This window comes from Mirounga leonina, unplaced genomic scaffold (genome assembly GCF_011800145.1).
Source record: "Mirounga leonina isolate KUSES-001 unplaced genomic scaffold, KU_Mleo_1.0 Mir_507, whole genome shotgun sequence".
NCBI lineage: Eukaryota > Metazoa > Chordata > Mammalia > Carnivora > Phocidae > Mirounga > Mirounga leonina.
This window is the reverse complement of record NW_023270789.1, coordinates 1391881-1413018: the sequence shown is the minus strand read 5'-3', so window position 1 is coordinate 1413018 and position 21138 is coordinate 1391881. Positions and strand designations below refer to the sequence as shown.

Here is a 21138-nt window from a genome sequence, read left to right as displayed (position 1 = left end):
CAAGTTCATGGATTGGAAGAACAAATATTGTTAAAATGTCTATACTACCCAAAGCAATCTATAAATTTAATGCAATCCCTATCAAAATACCACTAGCATTTTTCACAGAGCTAGAACAAACGATCCTAAAATTTGTATGGAACCACAAAAGACCCCAAATAGCCAAAGTAATGTTGAAAAAGAAAAGCAAAGCTGGAGGCATCACAATCCCAGACTTCAGGCTGTATTACAAAGCTGTAGTGATCAAGACAGTATGGTACTGGCATAAAAACAGACACATATATCAATGGAACAGAAGACCCAGAAATAGATCCACAACAACTATATGGTCAGCTAATCATTGACAAAGCAGGAAAGACTATTCATTCTCCCCAACAAATGATGTTGGGGAAAACTGGACAGTGACAATGCAGAAGAAGGAAACTGGATGACTTTCTTACACCATATACAAAAACAAATTCAAAATGGATGAAAGACCTAAATGTGAGACAGGAATCCGTCCTAGAGAAGAACACAGGCAGCAACCTCTTTGGTTTTTGGGGGTTTTTGGGGGGAGGGTTTAATAAAATTCCTTTTTTTAATTTAAATTCAAATAGCCAACATATAGTACATCATTAGTTTCAGATGTAGAGTTCAATAATTCATCAGTTGCATATAACACCCAGTGCTCATCACATCACGTGCTCTCTTTAAAGCCCATCACCCAATTACCCCATCCCCCCACCCACCTCCCCTCCAGCACCCCTCAGAGTCTTTCATGGTTTGTCTCCCTCTGTAATTTCTTCCCATTCCATTTTCCCTCCCTTCCCCTATGATCCCCTGTGCTGTTTCTTATATTCCACATATGAGTGAAACCATATAATTGTCTTTCTCTGATTGACTTACTTCACTCAGCATAATACCCTCCAGTCCCATCCATGTCGATGTAATGGTAAGTATTCATCCCTTCTGATGGATGAGTAATATTCCATTTTCTGTGTGTGTGTGTGTGTGTGTGTATCACATCTTCTTTATCCATTCATCTGTTGATGGACATCTCAGCTCTTTCCATAGTTTGGCTATTGTGGACATTGCTGCTATAAACACTGGGGTGCATGTGCCTCTTCAGATCATTACATTTGTATCTGTGGGGCAAATACCTAGTAGTGCAATTGCTGGGTCATAGGATAACTTTATTTTTAACTTCTTGAGGAACCTCCATACTGTCTTCCAGAGTGGCTGTACCAGCTTGCATTCCCACCAACAGTGTAGGAGTGTTCCCCTTTCTCCACATCCTCGCCAATATTTGTTGTTCCCTATCTTGTTAATTTTAGCCATTCTGACTGGTGTAAGGTGGTATCTCATTGTGGTTTTGATTTGTATTTCCCTGATGGCAAGTGACGTGGAGCATTTTTTCATGTGACTGTTGGCCATTTGTGTGTCTTCTTTGGAAAATGTCTGTTCATATCTTCTGCCCATTTCTTGACTAGATTATTTGTTTTTTAGGTGTTGAGCTTGATAAGTTATTTATAGATATTGGATACTAGCCCTTAATCTGATATCTTTGCAAATATCTTCTCCCATTCTGTAGGTTGCCTTCCAGTTTTGTTGACTTTTTCCTTTGCTGTTCAGAAGCTTTTTATCTTGATGAAGTCCCAATAGTTCATTTTTGCTTTTGTTTCCCTTGCCTTTGGAGACATGTCTAGCAAGAAGTTCCTGCAGCCAAGGTCAAAGAGGTAGGCAACAACCTCTTTGATACTGGCCATAGCAACTTCTTACTAGACACATCTTAGGAGGCAAGGGAAATAAAATCAAAAATGAACTATTGGGACTTCAACAAAAGCTTCTACATTGAGTCTCACTAATATCTTCCATTCTTTTCTCAGGCCCAGTGACTAGCCTTATGATCATTGCTTTAAATCTCCATCAGGCATGTTACTTATACCCACTTTTCCTACATCTTTGGCTGTGGCCTTATCTCATCTTTCATTTGGGATAAATTCCTCTGTCTTATTTTGTCCAGGTCTCTGCCTTCTTCTACGTGTCAGAAAAGTCACTTATATCTCCTGTTCCTGAAAGTAATGGCCTTATAAAGAACAGGTCCTATAGTGCCCAGGGGGAGGGGCCCTGCTATGCTGGGACTGAGGTAAGCATGACTAGTTCCACCAGAGCACAGGGCAGTGGGGCTTGGTATAAGCAAGTTAAGCAGCTGGTGTCTGTGCTGCCCTGCTTCCTGCACATGGCTCCGTTTTTACGCTGAGGGGAAGGGGAAGGAAATGGTGCCACCCTTTATCCCTGGAGAGATGTCTCCATAACTGCTGTCTCTCAGGGACACACTCTGAAAAAAGTAAGTGATCTCCCTACTGTATGCCCCAGGTGCATTTCAGGTCACTGTTTCCATGCTGTATGTCCCCAGGTTGTTTGCCTGCCTTCTAACGAAGAGTAGCAGAGTGATCTCTGGGCTCTATCCCAGCCAAGCCCACTGACCTTTAAAACTCCTGGCTTTATTTGAAATTATGTGGATAGAACTAGAGGGTATTATGCTAAGCAAAATACGTCAGTCAGAGAAAGACAAATACGTAAAATTTCACACATATGTGGAAATCAAGAAACAAAACAGATGAACATAAGGGAAGGGGAGAAAAATAAGATAAAAACAGAGATAGAGACAAACCGTAAGAGACTTAACTATAAGAAACAAACTGGGAGTGGGGTGAGGTAAGTGGGTGATGGGCATTAAGGAGGGCACTTGAAGTAATGAGCACTAGGTGTTGTCTGCAACTGATGAATCTCTAAATTCTACCTCTGAAACTAAAAACAAACAAACGAACAAACAAAAACAAATCCAGGCTTTAAGCCCTGCTGGTTGCAAGAACTCATGAAATTCAGTCCCTCTCATTTTCCAAGCCAATGACTATGGGGAAACATTCCCCATGTACGTTCCAGTGTACTCCTCTCTCTCATACCCTTCTCCATGACCGTGGCTCCCTCCTCTCCCAGGAGCCAGGGTCCCTTTCTTCCCTAAACCATATCTCTGCACTTCCAACCTTCTTCAAGGTGGCCTTTTCTTTCCCTTTAGTTGTGGAGTTTGTTCTGTCAGTCTCAGGTCAATTTCTGGGGTATTTAGAATGATTTGATAGTTATCCAGTTATATCCATGGGACAATGAAAAGTTAGGGTCCTCCTACTCTGCCACCATCTTCCTCTATCCTCTCAATAAATAGTTAAATATAAGGATGCATATTAAAATCCTTAGAGAAACCAATAAAAGTTAATATAAATGGTATAACTAAAAAAGGAACAAAGTAAAATGGAATTCTAAAAACTAGTCAAAGTTGAAAGCAGGTAGAAAAGAAGGAAAAGAATAATAAAAAGGAAAAAAACAAAATGCAAATAGTAAAATAGCAGATCTAAATACAACCATATCTAATAATTGAAAAACAGAGACTGTCAAAATACATAAAGAACTAAGACCTGGGGCGACTGGGTGGCTCAGTTGGTTAAGCATCTCTGACTTTGGCTCAGGTTATGATCTCAGGGTCCTGGGATCAAGCTCTGCATCAGGCTGCCGGCTCACCAGGGAGTTTGCTTGTCCCTCTCCCTCCGCCCCTCCCCCTGCTCCTGCATGCGCACACACACACTCTCTTTCTCTCTGTTTCTCTAATGAATAAATCATATCTTTTAAAAAAAATAACTAAGAGGGGCGCCTGGGTGGCTCAGTCGTTAAGCGTCTGCCTTCGGCTCAGGTCGTGATCCCAGGGTCCTGGGATGGAGCCCCGCATCGGGCTCCCTGCTCGTCGGGAAGCCTGGTTCTCCCTCTCACACTCCCCTTGCTTGTGTTCCCTCTCTCGCTGCGTCTCTCTCTGTCAAATAAATAAATAAAATCTTTAAAAAAAAAATAACTAAGATTTTTTTTCAGTATAAATGATTTTATTTTCTTAACAATTTAAAGAGTGGTTTCTCTTGCTTACAGTAATTTGAGAAAACTTAAGAAATATAAATTATGTCTCCATAGAGCTATTGAGATGCCCTATGACAAAATGATTATTTATTATATTTTTATATAATTTTAATTTATAAATTTAATTTTTATAATTTATTATATATTATACTTTATATTATTTATTATTATAATTATTTACTTAAAATAGTTTATTTAGCTATCTTATTAAAGCTTATAGTTTATAATGAGTTGTTTTATGAATTTTTTATTGTTATGTTAATCACCATACACTACATCACCAGTTTTAGATGTAGTGTTCCATGATTCATTGTTTGTGTATAACACCCAGCGCTCCATGCAGAATGTGCCCTCCTCAATACCCATCACCAGGTCAACCCATCCTCCCACCCCCTCCCCTCTAGAACCCTCAGTTTGTTTTTCAGAGTCCATCGTCTCTCATGGTTCATTTCCCCCTCCAATTTCCCCCCTTCATTCTTCCCCTCCTGTTATCTTCTTCTTTTTTTTTTTTCCCAACATATATTGCATTATTTGTTCCAGAGGTACAGATCTGAGATTCAACAGTCTTGCAAAATTCACAGTGCTTACCAGCGCACATACCCTCCCCAGTGTCTATCACCCAGGCACCCCATCCCTCCCACCCCACCCCCATTCCAGCAACCCTCAGTTTGTTTCCTGAGATTAAGAACTCCTCATATCAGTGAGGTCATATGATACATGTCTTTCTCTGATTGACTTATTTCGCTCAGCATAATACCCTCTAGTTCCATCCACGTCATTGCAAATGGCAAGATCTCATTCCTTTTGATGGCTGCATAATATTCCATTGTATATATATACCACAGCTTCTTTATTCATTCATCTGTCGATGGACATCTTGGCTCTTACCACAGTTTGGCTATTGTGGACATTGCTGCTATAAACATCGGGGTGCACGTACCCCTTCGGATCCCTACATTTGTATCTTTGGGGTAAATACCCAGTAGTGCAATTGCTGGATCGTATGGTAGCTCTATTTTCAACTTTTTGAGGAACCTCCATACTGTTTTCCAGAGTGGCTGCACCAGCTTGCATTCCCACCAACAGTGGAGGAGGGTTCCCCTTTCTCCGCATCCCCGCCAACACCTGTTGTTTCCTGACTTGTTAATTTTAGCCATTCTGACTGGTATGATGTGGTATCTCATTAAGGTTTCAATTTGGATCTCCCTGATGCCAAGCGATGTTGAGCACTTTTTCATGTGTCTGTTGGCCATTTGGATGTCTTCTTTGGAAAAATGTCTGTTCATGTCTTCTGCCCATTTCTTGACTGGATCATTTGTTCTTTAACTGTCTTTTTTTTTTTTTTTTAATTTTTCTTTTTCCCTTTTTCAACCAACATCTTATCAATCCCTTTTTAAAAAAAACATTTTTATTTTTCATTTTTAGAGTCACCCAAATAACTAAGATTTTGATGGATTCCTGTCTCACATTGAGATCTTTCATCCATTTTGAGTTTATCTTTGTGTATGGTGCTAGAGAATGGTCAAGTTTCATTCTTCTGTATGTGGCTGTTCAATTTTCCCAGCACCATTTATTGAAGAGACTTTTTCCATTGCATGTTTTTTCCTGCTTTGTCAAAGATTATTTGACCATAGAGTTGAGGGTCCATATCTGGGTTCTCTATTCTGTTCCATTGGTCTACATGTCTGTTTTTGTGCCAGTAGCGTGCTGTCTTGGTGATCACAGCTTTGTAATATAGCTTGAAATCGGGCAACGTGATGCCCCCAGCTTTGCTTTTCTTTTTCAACATTTCCTTGGCGATTCAGGGTCTTTTCTGATTCCATACAAATTTTAGGATTATTTGTTCCAGCACTTTGAGAAATGTCATTGGAATTTTGATCGGGATGGCACTGAAGGTATAGATTGCTCTGGGTAGCATAGACATTTTAACAATGTTTATTTTTCCAATCCATGAGCATGGAATATTTTTCCATCGTTTTGTGTCTTCTTCAATTTCTTTCATGAGTGTTCTGTAGTTCTTAGAGTATAGATCCTTTACCTCTTTGGTTAGGTTTATTCCGAGGTATCTTATGGTTTTGGTGCTATTGTAAATGGAACTGTTTCTCTAATTTCTCTTTCTACAGTTGCATTGTTAGTGTGTAAGAAAGCAACTGATTTCTGTGCATTGGTTTTGTATCCTGCCACATTACTGAATTGCTGTATAAGTTCTAGTAATTTGGGGGTGGAGTCTTTTGGGTTTTCCACATAAAGTATCATGTCATCTGCGAAAAGAGAGAGTTTGACTTCTTCTTTGCCAATTTGAATACCTTTTGTTTCTTTTTGTTGTCTGATCGCTGTTGCTAGGACTTCTACTACTATGTTGAATAATAGTGGTGAGAGTGGGCATCCTTGACGTGTTCCTGATCTTAAGGGAAAGGCTCTCAGCTTTTCCCCATTGAGGATGATATTTGCTGTGGGTTTTACATAGATGGATTTTATGAATTTGAAGAATGTTCCCTCTATCCCTATATTCTGAAGAGTTTTAATCAGGAAAGGATGCTGTATTTTGTCAAATGCTTTTTCTGCGTCAATTGAGAGGACCATATGGTTCTTCTCTCTCCTCTTATTAATGTGTTCTATCACATTGATTGATTCGCGAATGTTGAACATAGGCAGTAACCTCTTTGACATCGCCCACAGCAACTTCTTTCAAGATACCTCTTTGACATCGCCCACAGCAACTTCTTTCAAGATACATCTTCAAAAGCTAGTGAAACAAAAGCAAAAATGAACTTTTGGGACTTCATCAAGATAAAAAGCTTCTGCACAGCAAAGGAAACAGTCAACAAAACAAAAAGGCAACCCACAGAATGGGAGAAGATATTTGCAAATGACACTACAGACAAAGGGCTGTTATCCAAGATCTATAAAGAACTCAAGCTCAACACCCAAAAACAAATAATCAAGTCAAAAAATGGGCAGAAGACATGAACAGACACGTCTCTGAAGAAGACATACAAATGGCTAACGGACACATGAAAATTCATCATCATTAGCCATCAGGGAAATTCAAATCAAAACCACATTGAGATACCACCTTACACCAGTTAGAATGGCAAAAATTGACAAGGCAAAAAACAACAAATGCTGGAGAGGTTGTGGAGAAAGGGGAACCCTCTTAGACTGTTGGTGGGATGTAAGTTGGTACAGCCACTTTGGAAAATAGTGTGGAGGTTCCTCAAAAAATTAAAAATAGAGTTACCCTATGACCCAGTAATTGCACTACTGGGTATTTACCCCAAAGACATGGATGGAGTGAAAAGAAGGGCCATATGCACCCCAATGTTCATAGCAGCAATGTCCGCAATAGCCAAACTGTGGAAAGAGCCAAGATGCCCTTTAACAGATGCATGGATAAAGAAGATGTGGTCCATATATACAATGGAATATTACTCAGCCATCACAAAGGATGAATACCCAACTTTTACATCAACATGGATGGAACTGGAGGAGATTATGCTAAGTGAAATAAGTCAAGCAGAGAAAGTCAATTATCATATGGTTTCACTTATTTGTGGAACATAAGGAATAGCATGGAGGACATTAGGAGAAGGAAGGGAAAAATGAAGGGAGGGATATCAGAAGGATAGATGAACCATGAGAGACTATGGACTCTGAGAAACAAACAGGGTTTTAGAGGGGAGGGGGTGGGGGGATGGGCTAGCCCGGTGATGGGTATTAAGGAGGGCATGTACTGCATGGGTCACAGGGTGTTATATGAAAACAATGGATCGTGGATCACCATATCAAAAACTAATGATGTATTGTATGGTGACTGACATAACATAATAAAAAGAAAGTTAAATAAAACTTTTTCTTTTTTTACAATTCCAAAAAAATAAAATAAAAAAATAAAAAATAACTAAGACTCAACTATATACTATATATAAGAGATGCATTGCAAAAATAAAAATACTGATAGGATAAAAGTAAATAGATGAATCTAAGACTTCTACTTAGCTCTGATTGATAAAGAGCTCGGAAATCATCACTCTGATCCTTACAATAAAAAAAGCCTGAAAAATTTAATGTTAACAACTTTTCTTGAGCTGATTAAAGAAATGACATTGCAGAGCAAATCACCACCCCAAAACCTGGAGAGACAGACAAATTCAGAGAAACACACAACCAAAATCTGATTACCTGGGGCAGAAGCTGCTGAAGCCATAATCTGGTAGAAAACTAGTAATTTTGACAGTTTGCTGGAGACCAAATGTGGACTAGCCTACAAGTGATAAACTCATGGAAATGGCACATTTTCATGGGCTTTACCTCCAGGAGCTCCACCATGTTCTCATAAAGAAGATCCAAGAAAGATCACCTCTTAGTTCTGGCAGGGGTAGGGAGAAAATAATCAGTGTGAAGTGTACCCATGGCATATTTCATAACAAAAGACTACTCTTCAGGAGAAATAACTTTGCCAGGACCATATCTCAGTTTGGAAAAGAGCATTTCTCCCACTCCACCTACCTCTAGATTTCCTATCTCATCTAACAACAACAACAAAAAGAATAATCAACAGAGGTCAAGGCCACAAGGAAATAGACTGGGAACACCATAGCCAGGGAAGGGAATGAAAATGGGGTATGGGGCATTACACCACTGGATAAAACACTTGTGAAGATCATAGCCCCCAGACACAGGCTCACTAAAACACTAAGATATAATCAGATGATTAGAGAACACTCCCCCTTCCCCACACTTTACCACAGTAATAGGGTTCTAGTAAAATAACAGTAGGTTACAGGTGAAAAAGCTGCAAGATACGGACTCTTTTTGAAGAGGAGCGCTTAGGGAAGCTCAAAATCAAGGAGGGAGACAAATACAAGGACACTAGAGGAATCTGAAGCCTCTGACACCTACAGCTACAGAAAACATTAAACATCCTAAGAGATTACTGTAAATCCTCATACTGAAGGCCTATTTACCATAGTTCTTATTATCTAGAACAACAGATCTAGCTTTCAATAAAAAAAATTGTAAGCCATGCTAGAATGCAATAATAAACACAGTCTAAAAAGACAAAGCAATTACTGGAACCAGACAGATATGACACAGATGTTGGAATTATCAAAAAGGGAATTTAAAGTAACTATGATTAATATGTTAAGCACTCTAATAAAAAAAAGTAGGCAACATGCAGTAACAGATAGGTAATGTTAGCAGAGAGATGGAAACTCTAAGCAAGTAAATGGATGGAGAAAGACCATGCAAATGGTAAGCATAAGAAGACTGGAGTCACTATATTAACATCAGCAAAAAACAGACACCAAGATAAAGAGAAATTATCAGAGAAAGAAAGAAACATTTCATAATGATAAAAGGGTGAAATCAAGCACTTAACACTCATAAACATGTACACAGCTAATAACAAAGTTTCAAAATACATGAAAAAATCCACAGAGTTGAAGGGAAAAATAGACAATTTCATAATCATAATTAACCATATTAGCATCCCTCTTAACAATTTAGAGATTAATAGACAAATAATTAATAAAGATATAGATAAATTCAACAACACTATCATTCATCTTAACCTAATTGATATTTTTAAAAGATGACTCCCAACAACCATATTATTTTCAATTACATATAGTATGGTCACCAAGATAGAGCATGTGCTGTGATCTAAAATAAGTGTCAGCAAGTTTCAAAGGACTGAAATAATACAGAATATATTCTCTGACCACAAAAGAACTTAATTAGAAAGCAAATAACTGCTGTAAACATCAAGGTGCACGTGCCCCTTCAAATCAGTTGTTTTTTGTTTTTTTTTTTTTTATCCTTTGGGTAAATATCTAGTAATGCAATTGTTGGATCATAGGGTAGTTTTATTTTTAACTTTTTGAGGAAACTCCATACTGTTCTCCAGAGTGGCTGTACCAGCTTGCATTCCCACCGACAGTGTAAGAGGGTTCCCCTTTCTCCTCATCTTCACCAACACCTGTTTTTCCTGTATTGTTAACTTTAGCCATTCTGACAGATGTGAGGTGATATCTCATTGTAGTTTTGATTTGTATTCCCCCGATGATGAATGATATTGAGCATCTTTTCATGTGTCTATTACCCATCTATGTCTTCTTTGGAGAAATGTCTGTTCATGTCTTCTGCCCATTTCTTAACTGGATTATTTATTCTTTGGGTGTTGAGTTTGGTAAGTTCTTTATAAATTTTGGATACTAACCCTTTATCAGATATGTCATTTGCAAATAATTTCTCCCATTCTGTAGACTGCCTTTTAGTTTTGTTGATTGTTTCCTTCGCTTTGCGGAAGCTTTTTATCTCAATGAAGTCCCAATGTTTATAGCAGCATTATCAACAATAGTCAAACTGTGGAGAGAGCCCAAATGTCCATCAACTGATGAATGGATAAAGATGTGGTATATATATAATGGAACATTACTCAGCCATCAAAAAGAATGAAATCTTGCCATTTGCAATGGCATGGATGGAGCTAAAATGTATCATGCTAAGTGAAATAAATCAGAGAAAGAGAAATACCATATGATTTCACTCATGTGGAATTTAAGAAACAAAACAGATAAACATAGGGGAAAGAAAATAAAAAAAGAGAGGGACGCCTGGGCAGCTCAGTTGGTTGGGCATCTGCCTATGGCTCAGGTCATGATCCCAGTGTCCTGGGATCGAGTCCCACATTGGGCTCCTTGTTCAGCAGGGAGCCTGCTTCTCCCTCTGCCTGCCACTCCCCCTGCTTGTGCCCTCTCTCTTTCTCTCTCTCTCTCTCTCTCTGACAAATAAATAAAATCCTTAAGAAAAAAAAAAGAAAAATAGAGAGAGGAAGTCAAACCATAAAACAGACTCTTAACCATAGAGAACAAACTGAGGGTTGCTGGAGAGGAGGTGGGCAGGAGGATGGACTAAATGGGTGATGGGTATTAAGGAGGGCACATGTGATGAGCACTGGGTGTTACATATAAGCGATAAATCACTAAATTCTACTCCTGAAACCAATATTACACTATATCTCAACTAACCAGAATTTAAATAAAAACTTGAAACCAAAAAAAAAGAAAGCAATTAACTAACCTATCTCGTAAAAAACACATCAAACATTTGAAAATAAACAACATATTTCTAAAAAGTCTGTGGGTCCAAAAAGAAACCAGAGGGAAAACAGAAAATAGTTCAAACTGAATAATGAAAAATATGTCAAAATATATATCAGTGCTTAATGGGAATTTTATCTTTAAATATTATATTTAAAAAGAGAGGTATGAAATCAATGATCTAAGCTTCCAAGCTTCCACTCAAGAATCTAAAAAGAAAAAAATTTTAAAAAAGAATCTAGAGGCGGAGCAAGATGGCGGAGGAGTAGGAGACCTGGATTTCATCTCCTCTCAGGAATTCAGCTGGATAGGGATCAAGCCATTCTGAACACCTACAAACTCAACAGGAGATCGAAGAAAGGAATAGCAACAACTCTCTCATCAGAAAAGCGACCACTTTCTCGAAGGTAGGACGTGCGGAGAAGTGAATCCGAGGCGATATTCGGGAGGATAGATGGCGGGGGAGGGGCCTCCGTCGGCCGCTTCTGGCAAGTCATAGAGCCGCGGAGCACAAAATCAGAACTTTTAAAAGTCTGCTCCGCCGAGGGACGTCACTCTGGTGGCTAAGCGGGGGGTGGAACCCTCCGGGACAGTGTGGTCTCAGGACCCTCGGGGTCACAGAAAGACCGGGGGTGCCTGAGTGCAGCAGAGCTCCCAGGTAACGGAGCAGGGAAGCCAGCTGCAGAGGCGGAGCCCAGGCGCGGGCTCTCAGCTCGGGGTGGCCATAAACCGTGATCCGCGGCACAGCCGGGCCACTGCTCCTCCAGCAGGGACCCAACAAGCGGCAGATCCAGGGAGACTCACCTTCCTCCCCCGGGAGGAGCCGCGCGGGAGTGCACCGCAGGGATCTGCTGGGTTTGGAGACTCCAGACCGGGTCGGGTGCCAGAGATAGAAACGCGCGGTCACAGGCCGGTTGAGCACGGAGTGCAGCTGCAGACCGGAGAGACGGGAGTGACTGACGGCTTTTCTCTGGGGGCTCACTGAGGAGCGGGCCCCCGAGTTCTCGGCTCCTCCGGGGCGGAGATTGGGAGGCCGCCATTGTCACTCTCCGCCTCCAAAGCTGTACGGGAAGCTCGCAGGGAACAAAAGCCCCGGAGAACAAACCCGAGCAGCTTACTTAGCCGGGAGGGGGCAAGGGCGGGGCAATTCTGCCTCCGGCAAAGACGTTTGGAAACCACGGCAACAGGCCCCTCCCCAGAAGATCAGCGAGAACAGCCAGCCAAGACCAAGTTTACCGATCAATGAGAACAGCAGAACTCCAGCGCTAAGGGACTACTGCACATAGAATTCACGGCTTTTTTACCATGATTCCTTAGTCTTTTAAAGTTAATTTTTTTTTTAACTGTCTTTTTGTCTTTTTATTTCTTTTTGAATTTTTCTTTTTCCCTTTTTCAAACAACATCTTATCAATCCCTTTTTTTAAAAAAAACATTTTTATTTTTCATTTTTAGAGTCATATTCCATCCCTTCATAGTAGTTACCCATATTTTTGGCTTATATATATGTTATTCTCTCTTTAAAATTTTGAGATAGTTTCTTCTAACAGATTAAAATATACCCTAAATCTCTAGTATATGGTGTTCTCTATTCCCCTGCCTGATCACATCCTCTCCCTTTTTTTTTCTTTTTCTTTTTTCTTTTTTTAAATCCTCTCTTTTTTCAAACAACTTCTTATCAATTCCTTTTATAAAATTTTTTATAATTTCCATTTTTACAGTCATTTTCCATCCCTTCATTATATCAACCCTTATTTTTGTACATATATAAGTTTTTCTTTCTTTAAAATTTTGGGAGACACTTTCTTCTAAAAGACCAAAACACACCCCAAATCTAGTGTGTGGCACTGATCTATATACCATATAGATCATATTTGATCACATTCTGGTTTTTCTCTTGTTGTTGTTGTTTTGTTTTGTTTGTTTTTGTTTTTATCTTTATCTTTTTCTTTTTTTTTTTTCTTTTTCTTTTTTCTCTCTTTCCCCTTCTTATCCCACTGCTTCAGGTCTTTTCTGATTTGTTTAGAGTATATTTTCTGGGGACGTGGTTACTCTGCTAGCATTTTGTTCTCTCATTAATCTATTCTCCTCTGCACAAAATGACGAGACGGAAAAAATCACCTCAACAAAAAGAACAAGAGGCAGTACCGACTGCCAGGGACCTACTCAATACGGATATTAGTACGATGTCAGATCTAGAGTTCAGAATCATCACTTTAAAGATACTAGCTGGGCTTGAAAAAAATATGGAAGTTATTAGAGAAACTCTTTCTGGAGAAGTAAAAGAGCTAAAATCCAACCAAGTAGAAATCAAAAAGGCTATTAATGAGGTGCAATCAAAAATGGGGGCGCTAACTGCTAGAATAAATGAGGCAGAAGAGAGAATCAGTAATATAGAAGATGAAATGCTGGAAAATAAAGAAGCTGAGAAAAAGAGAGATAAACAACTACTGGATCATGAGGGCAGAATTCGAGAGATAAGCGATACCATAAGACGAAACAATATTAGAATAATTGGGATCCCAGAAGAAGAAGAAAGAGAGAGAGGGGCAGAAGGTATAATGGAGCAAATTATAGCAGAGAACTTCCCTAATTTGGGGAAAGAAACAGGCATGAAAATCCAGGAAGCACAGAGAACCCCTCTCAAAATCAATAAAAATAGGTCAACTCCCCGACATCTAATAGTAAAACTTACGAGTCTCATAGACAAAGAGAAAATCCTGAAAGCAGCTCGGGAGAAGAGATATGTAACCTACAAGGGTAGAAACATTAGATTGGCAACAGACCTATCCACAGAGACCTGGCAGGCCAGAAAGGACTGGCAGGATATATTCAGAGCACTAAATGAGAAAAATATGCAGCCAAGAATACTCTATCCAGCTAGGCTGTCATTGAAAATTGAAGGAGAGATAAAAAGCTTCCAGGACAAACAAAAACTAAAGGAATTTGCAAACACAAAACCAGCCCTACAGGAAATCTTGAAAGGGGTCCTCTAAGCAAAGAGAGACCCTAAAAGCAACATAGACCAGAAAGGAACACAGACAATATACGGTAACAGTCACCTTACAGGCAATACAATGGCACTAAATTCCTATCTTTCAATAGTTACCTTGAATGTAAACGGGCTAAATGCCCCAATCAAAAGACACAGGCTAACAGACTGGATTAAAAAACAAGATCCATCGATATGCTGTCTTCAAGAGACTCATTTTAGACCCAAAGACACCCCCAGATTGAAAGTGAGGGGGTGGAAAACCATTTACCATGCTAATGGACACCAAAAGAAAGCTGGGGTGGCAATCCTTATATCAGACAAATTAGATTTTAAACCAAAGACTGTAATAAGAGATGAGGAAGGACACTATATCCTACTTAAAGGATCTATCCAACAAGAAGATCTAACAATTGTAAATATCTATGCCCCTAACATGGGTGCAGCCAATTATATAAGGCAATTAATAACAAAAGCAAAGAAACACATCAACAACAATACAATAATAGTGGGGGACTTTAACATCCCCCTCACTGAAATGGACAGATCATCTAAGCAAAAGATCAACAAGGAAATAAAGACTTTAAATGACACACTGGACCAAATGGACTTCACAGACATATTCAGAACATTCCACCCCAAAGCAACGGAATACACATTCTTCTCTACTGCCCATGGAACATTCTCCAGAATCGATCACATCCTAGGTCATAAATCAGGTCTCAACCGGTACCAAAAGATTGGGATCATTCCCTGCCTATTTTCAGACCACAATGCTTTGAAACTAGAACTCAATCCCAAGAGGAAAGTCGGAAAGAACTCAAATACATGGAGGCTAAAGAGCATCCTACTGAAGAATGAATGGGTCAACCAGGAAATTAAAGAAGAATTAAAAAAATACATGGAAACCAATGACAATGAAAACACAACTGTTCAAAATCTTTGGGATGCAGCAAAGGCAGTCCTAAGAGGAAAGTATATAGCAATACAAACCTTTCTCAAGAGACAAGAAAGGTCTCAAGTACACAACCTAACCCTACACCTAAAGGAGCTGGAGAAAGAACAGCAAATAAAGCCTAAACCAAGCAGGAGAAGAGAAATCATAAAGATCAGAGCAGAAATCAATGAAATAGAAACTAAAAGAACAGTAGAACAGATCAACGAAACTAGGAGCTGGTTCTTTGAAAGAATTAACAAGATTGATAAATCCCTGGCCAGACTTATCAAAAAGAGAAGAGAAATGACCCAAATCAACAAAATCATGAATGAAAGAGGAGAGATCACAACCAACACCAAAGAAATACAAACAATTATAAGAACATATTATGAGCAACTCTATGCCAGCAAATTAGATAACCTGGAAGAGATGGATGCATTCCTAGAGATGTATCAACTACCAAAACTGAACCAGGATGAAATAGAAAACCTGAACAGACCTATAACCACTAAGGAAATTGAAGCAGTCATCAAAAATCTCCCAAAAAACAAAAGCCCAGGGCCAGATGGCTTCCCAGGGGAATTCTACCAAACATTTCAAGAAGAATTAATACCTATTCTTCTGAAACTGTTCCAAAAAATCGAAACGGAAGGAAAACTTCCAAACTCATTTTATGAGGCCAGCATTACCTTGATCCCCAAACCAGACAAAGACCCCATCAAAGAGGAGAATTACAGACCAATATCCCTGATGAACATGGATGCAAAAATTCTCACCAAAATACTAGCCAATAGGATCCAACAGTACATTAAAAGGATTATTCACCATGACCAAGTGGGATTTATCCCTGGGCTGCAAGGTTGGTTCAACATCCACAAATCAATCAATGTGATACAGTACATTAACAAAGGAAAGAACAAGAATCATATGATCCTCTCAATAGATGCAGAAAAAGCTTTTGACAAAGTACAGCATCCTTTCTTGATCAAAACTCTTCAGAGTATAGGCATAGAGGGTACATACCTCAATATCATAAAAGCCATCTATGAAAAACCTACAGCAAATATTATTCTCAATGGGGAAAAACTGAGAGCTTTCCCCCTAAGGTCAGGAACGCGGCAGGGATGTCCACTATCACCACTGCTATTCAACATAGTATTGGAAGTCCTAGCCACAGCAATCAGACAACAAAAAGAAATCAAAGGCATCCAAATTGGCAAAGAAGAAGTCAAACTCTCACTCTTTGCAGATGATATGATACTTTATGTGGAAAACCCCAAAGACTCCACCCCAAAACTGCTAGAACTCATACAGGAATTCAGTCAAGTGGCAGGATATAAAATCAATGCACAGAAGTCAGTGGCATTCCTATACACCAACAACAAGACAGAAGAAAGAGAAATTAAGGAGTCGATCCCATTTACAATTGCACCCAAAACCATAAGATACCTAGGAATAAATCTAACCAAAGAGACAAAGGATCTGTACTCAGAAAACTATAAAATACTCATGAAAGAAATTGAGGAAGACACAAAGAAATGGAAAAACGTTCCATGCTCATGGATTGGAAGAACAAATATTGTGATGATGTCAATGCTACCTAGAGCAATCTACACATTCAATGCAATCCCCATCAAAATACCATCCACTTTTTTCAAAGAAATGGAACAAATAATCCTAAAATTTGTATGGAACCAGAAAAGACCCCGCATAGCCAGAGGAATATTGAAAAAGAAAAGCAAAGCCGGTGGCATCACAATTCCGGACTTCAAGCTCTATTACAAAGCTGTCATCATCAAGACAGCATGGTACTGGCACAAAAACAGACACATAGATCAATGGAACAGAATAGAGAGCCCAGAAATGGACCCTCAACTCTATGGTCAACTAATCTTCGACAAAGCAGGAAAGAATGTCCAATGGAACAAAGACAGTCTCTTCAACAAATGGTGTTGGGAAAATTGGATAGACACATGCAGAAGAATGAAACTGGACCACTTCCTTACACCACACACAAAAATAGACTCCAAATGGTTGAAAGACCTCAATGTGAGACAGGAGTCCATCAAAATCCTAAAGGAGAACACAGGCAACAACCTCTTTGACCTCAGCCGAAGCAACTTCTTCCTAGAAACATCGCCAAAGGCAAGGGAAGCAAGGGCAAAAATGAACTATTGGGACTTCATCAAGATAAAAAGCTTTTGCAAAGCAAAGGAAACAGTTAACAAAACCAAAAGACAACCGACAGAATGGGAGAAGATATTTGCAAATGACATATCAGATAAAGGGCTAGTATCCAAAATCTATAAAGAACTCATCAAACTCAATACCCAAAGAACAAAGAATCCAATTAAGAAATGGGCAGAAGACATGAACAGACATTTTTCCAAAGAAGACATCCAAATGGCCAACAGACACATGAAAAAGTGCTCAATATCGCTCGGCATCAGGGAAATCCAAATCAAAACCTCAATGAGATATCACCTCACACCAGTCAGAATGGCTAAAATTAACAAGTCAGGAAACGACAGATGTTGGCGGGGATGCGGAGAAAGGGGAACCCTCCTACACTGTTGGTGGGAATGCAAACTGGTGCAGCCACTGGAAAACTGTATGGAGGTTCCTCAAAAAGTTGAAAATAGAGCTACCATATGATCCAGCAATTGCACTACTGGGTATTTACCCCAAAGATACAAAAGTAGGGATCCGAAGGGGTACGTGCACCCCGATGTTTATAGCAGCAATGTCCACAATAGCCAAACTGTGGAAAGAGCCAAGATGTCCATCGACAGATGAATGGATAAAGAAGATGTGGTATATATATACAATGGAATATTATGCAGCCATCAAAAGGAATGAGATCTTGCCATTTGCAACGACGTGGATGGAACTGGAGGGTATTATGTTGAGTGAAATAAGTCAAACAGAGAAGGACATGTATCATATGATCTCACTGATATGAGGAATTCTTAATCTCAGGAAACAAACTGAGTGTTGTTGGAGTGGGGAGTGGGGTGGGAGGGATGGGGGGACTGGGTGATAGACACTGGGGAGTGTATGTGCTCTGGTAAGCGCTGTGAATTGTGCAAGACTGTTGAATCTCAGATCTGTACCTCTGAAACAAATAATGCAATATATGTTAAGGAAAAAAAAAAAGAAGAAGAAGAAGAAGAAGAAGAAGGTAGCGGGAGGGGAAGAATGAAGTGGGGGAAATCGGAGGGGTAGACGAACCATGAGAGACGATGGACTCTGAAAAACAAACAGGGTTCTAGAGGGGAGGGGGGTGGGAGGATGGGTTAGCCTGGTGGTGGGTATTTAGGAGGGCACATTCTGCATGGAGCACTGGGTGTTGTGCACAAACAATGAATCATGGAACACTTCATCTAAAACTAATGTTGTAATGTAAGGGGATTAACATAAGAATAAAAAAATTAAAAAAAAAAAGAATCTAGAAAGAACAAAATGAAATTAAACAAAATTAAGAAAATGCAAGAGAACAGTAAAGGGCAGAAATCAACAAGATAGAAAACCACATGAAAATTGACAAAGACAAATATTGGTTCTTTAAAACAATAAGATTAAAAACCCTTTGCTAGAGTGATCAAGAAAATAAATTTGAGAGAAGACACAAATTACCAACATGAAGAATAAAAGAAGGATTGTCAATACAAATCCTACACACATTAAGAATATATGAGATTATGGCTTTCCGGCGGTGACGACCTCCCCACGAGAACATGCCCCTCGCGAAGGACCTCCTGCACCCATCCCCGGAAGAGGAGAAGAGGAAGCACAAGAAGAAGCGCCTGGTGCAGAGCCCCAACTCCTACTTCATGGACGTGAAGTGCCCGGGATGCTACAAAATCACCGCCGTCTTTAGCCACGCACAAACGGTAGTTCTGTGCGTCGGCTGCTCCACTGTCCTCTGCCAGCCCACAGGAGGAAAAGCAAGGCTTACAGAAGGATGCTCCTTCAGGCGGAAGCAGCACTAAAAGCACCCTGAATCAAGATGAGTGGGACACTATCCCAATAAACAGATTTTGGATACCAAAAAAAAAAAAAAAAGAATATATGAGATTATGAACAATTTATGCCAACAAATATGAAAATTTAGATAAAATGAACAAATTCCTTCAGTCAATATACCAAGACTGACACAAAAAGAAAAATAGAATAGCCTTATGTGTATTAAAGAAAGTTAATTTATTATCAAAAACTTTCTCACAAAGAAAGCTCCATGCCCAATTATTTCATCGGTAAATTCTATGTTTAAGGAAGAAATAACACCAATTGTACAAAAACTCGGAGAATAGAAAAAACACTCCAGTTTGTTTTATAAAGTCAGCATTATCCTAATAACAAAAGTTGACAATGTTTTTACAAAAATTATAAACAGTTCTAGTGAATACAGATGTACACATACTGAGGTAATAGCAAATTGAATCTAGCAATACAAAAAATTATATTTACCATGAAATATAAAGTAGAATTATAACATAAATGCAAGATTTGAAAGTCAGTGTCATTCATATATTACAGAATAAAAAAGAAAAATGATATCACTTCAAAGGATGCAGAAAAAGCACTTGAAATAATTCAATATCCATTCACCACTCTTCAAAATAGGGATAAAGGGAACATACCTCAATATCATAAAAGCCATCTATGAAAAGCCCACACTGAATACCATTCTCAATGGGGAAAAACAGAGTTTTTCCCTTAAGATCAGCAGCATGACAGAGATGTCCACTCTCACCACTACCATTCAACACAGTACTAGAAGTCCTAGCCTCAGCAATCAGACAACAAAAAGAAATAAAAGGCATTCAAATTGGCAAAGAAGTCAAACTGTTGCTCATCGCAGATGACATGATACTTTATGTGGAAAACCCAAAAGACCCCACCCCAAAATTGCTAGAACTCATACAGCGATTTAACAACGAGGCAGGATACAAGATCAATGCACAAAAATCAGCGGCATTTCTCCACACTAACAATGTGACTGAAGAAAGAGAAATTAAGGAATCTATCCCATTTACAATTATACCAAAAACCATAAGATACCTAGGAATAAACCTTACCAAAGAGGTAAAGGATCTATACTCTAGAAACTACAGAACGCTTATGAAAGAAATTGAGGAAGACACAAAGAGATGGAAAAACATTCCATGCTCATGGATTGGAAGAACAAATATTGTTGAAATGTCTATGCTATCCAGAGCAATCTACACATTCAATGCAATCCCTATCAAAATACCATCGACATTTTTCATAGAGCTGGAACAAACAATACTAAAATTTGTATAGAACCACAAAAGACCCCAAATCACCAGGGGAATGTTGAAAACCAAAGCTGGGGGTATCACAATGCCTGACTTCAAGCTATATTACAAAGCTGTGATCATTCATGATTTTAAAAGCAAAACAAACAAAACATCTCAGGAAACTAAGAATAAAAGTCAGATTCCTCAATGTGATGAAGAATATCTTCTAAAATGTACAACTAAAGTCACACTTAATGGTGAACTATGAACACTTTCATGTAAGCTTGAGAAAAAGTCCAGGATACTCAATCTCACCACTTCTATTCAACATGATACTAGCGATTCCAGCTATTTCAATAAGGCAAAAAAGAAAATAGAGGCATAGTATTAGAAATGAAAAAGTAAAACTATCTCACTTCACAGATGACATGTTTGTTTACATAGAAAATCCTAAAGAATTTACAAAACAACTACCAGAATGAATAAGTAAACTATGCAAGGTCACAGAATACAAGATTAATTTACAAAAAAAAAAAAAATTGTACTTTATATACTAACAATAAACAAATGAAAATAATTTAATAAAAATTTCATTTATAATAGCATCAAAAACCAAAATACTAGGAAATGAATTTAACAAAAGATATACAAGACTTTTACACAGAAAACTAAAACACTTCTGAGAGAAACAAGAACTAATGGAGTTCTTGGAGTGATTAAATACATGAATAAATTGTCCGCTATCCTCTAATTGATACATGGATTCCAGGCAATTGCAATCAAAATCCCACCACCCTTTTTGCAAAATTTGATAAGCTGATATTAAAATTCATGTGAGAAAGTAAAGAAGCTATCCAAAGCACTCTTACAAAAGAATAAAGGTTAAAGAACATTGGTTCTTTA

The 21138-nt window shown here is 38.8% G+C and overlaps 1 protein-coding gene across 1 annotated transcript; it reads left to right on the top strand.

The window, feature by feature from the left end:
- Positions 1 to 18675: 18675 nt before the first annotated feature.
- LOC118000526 (40S ribosomal protein S27-like) lies at positions 18676 to 19036 on the top strand. The gene has a single exon (XM_034990282.1). It carries the CDS (start codon positions 18709 to 18711, stop codon positions 18961 to 18963), a length of 255 nt encoding a protein of 84 aa, XP_034846173.1. The 5' UTR covers positions 18676 to 18708; the 3' UTR covers positions 18964 to 19036.
- The last annotated feature ends 2102 nt before the right edge of the window (positions 19037 to 21138 follow it).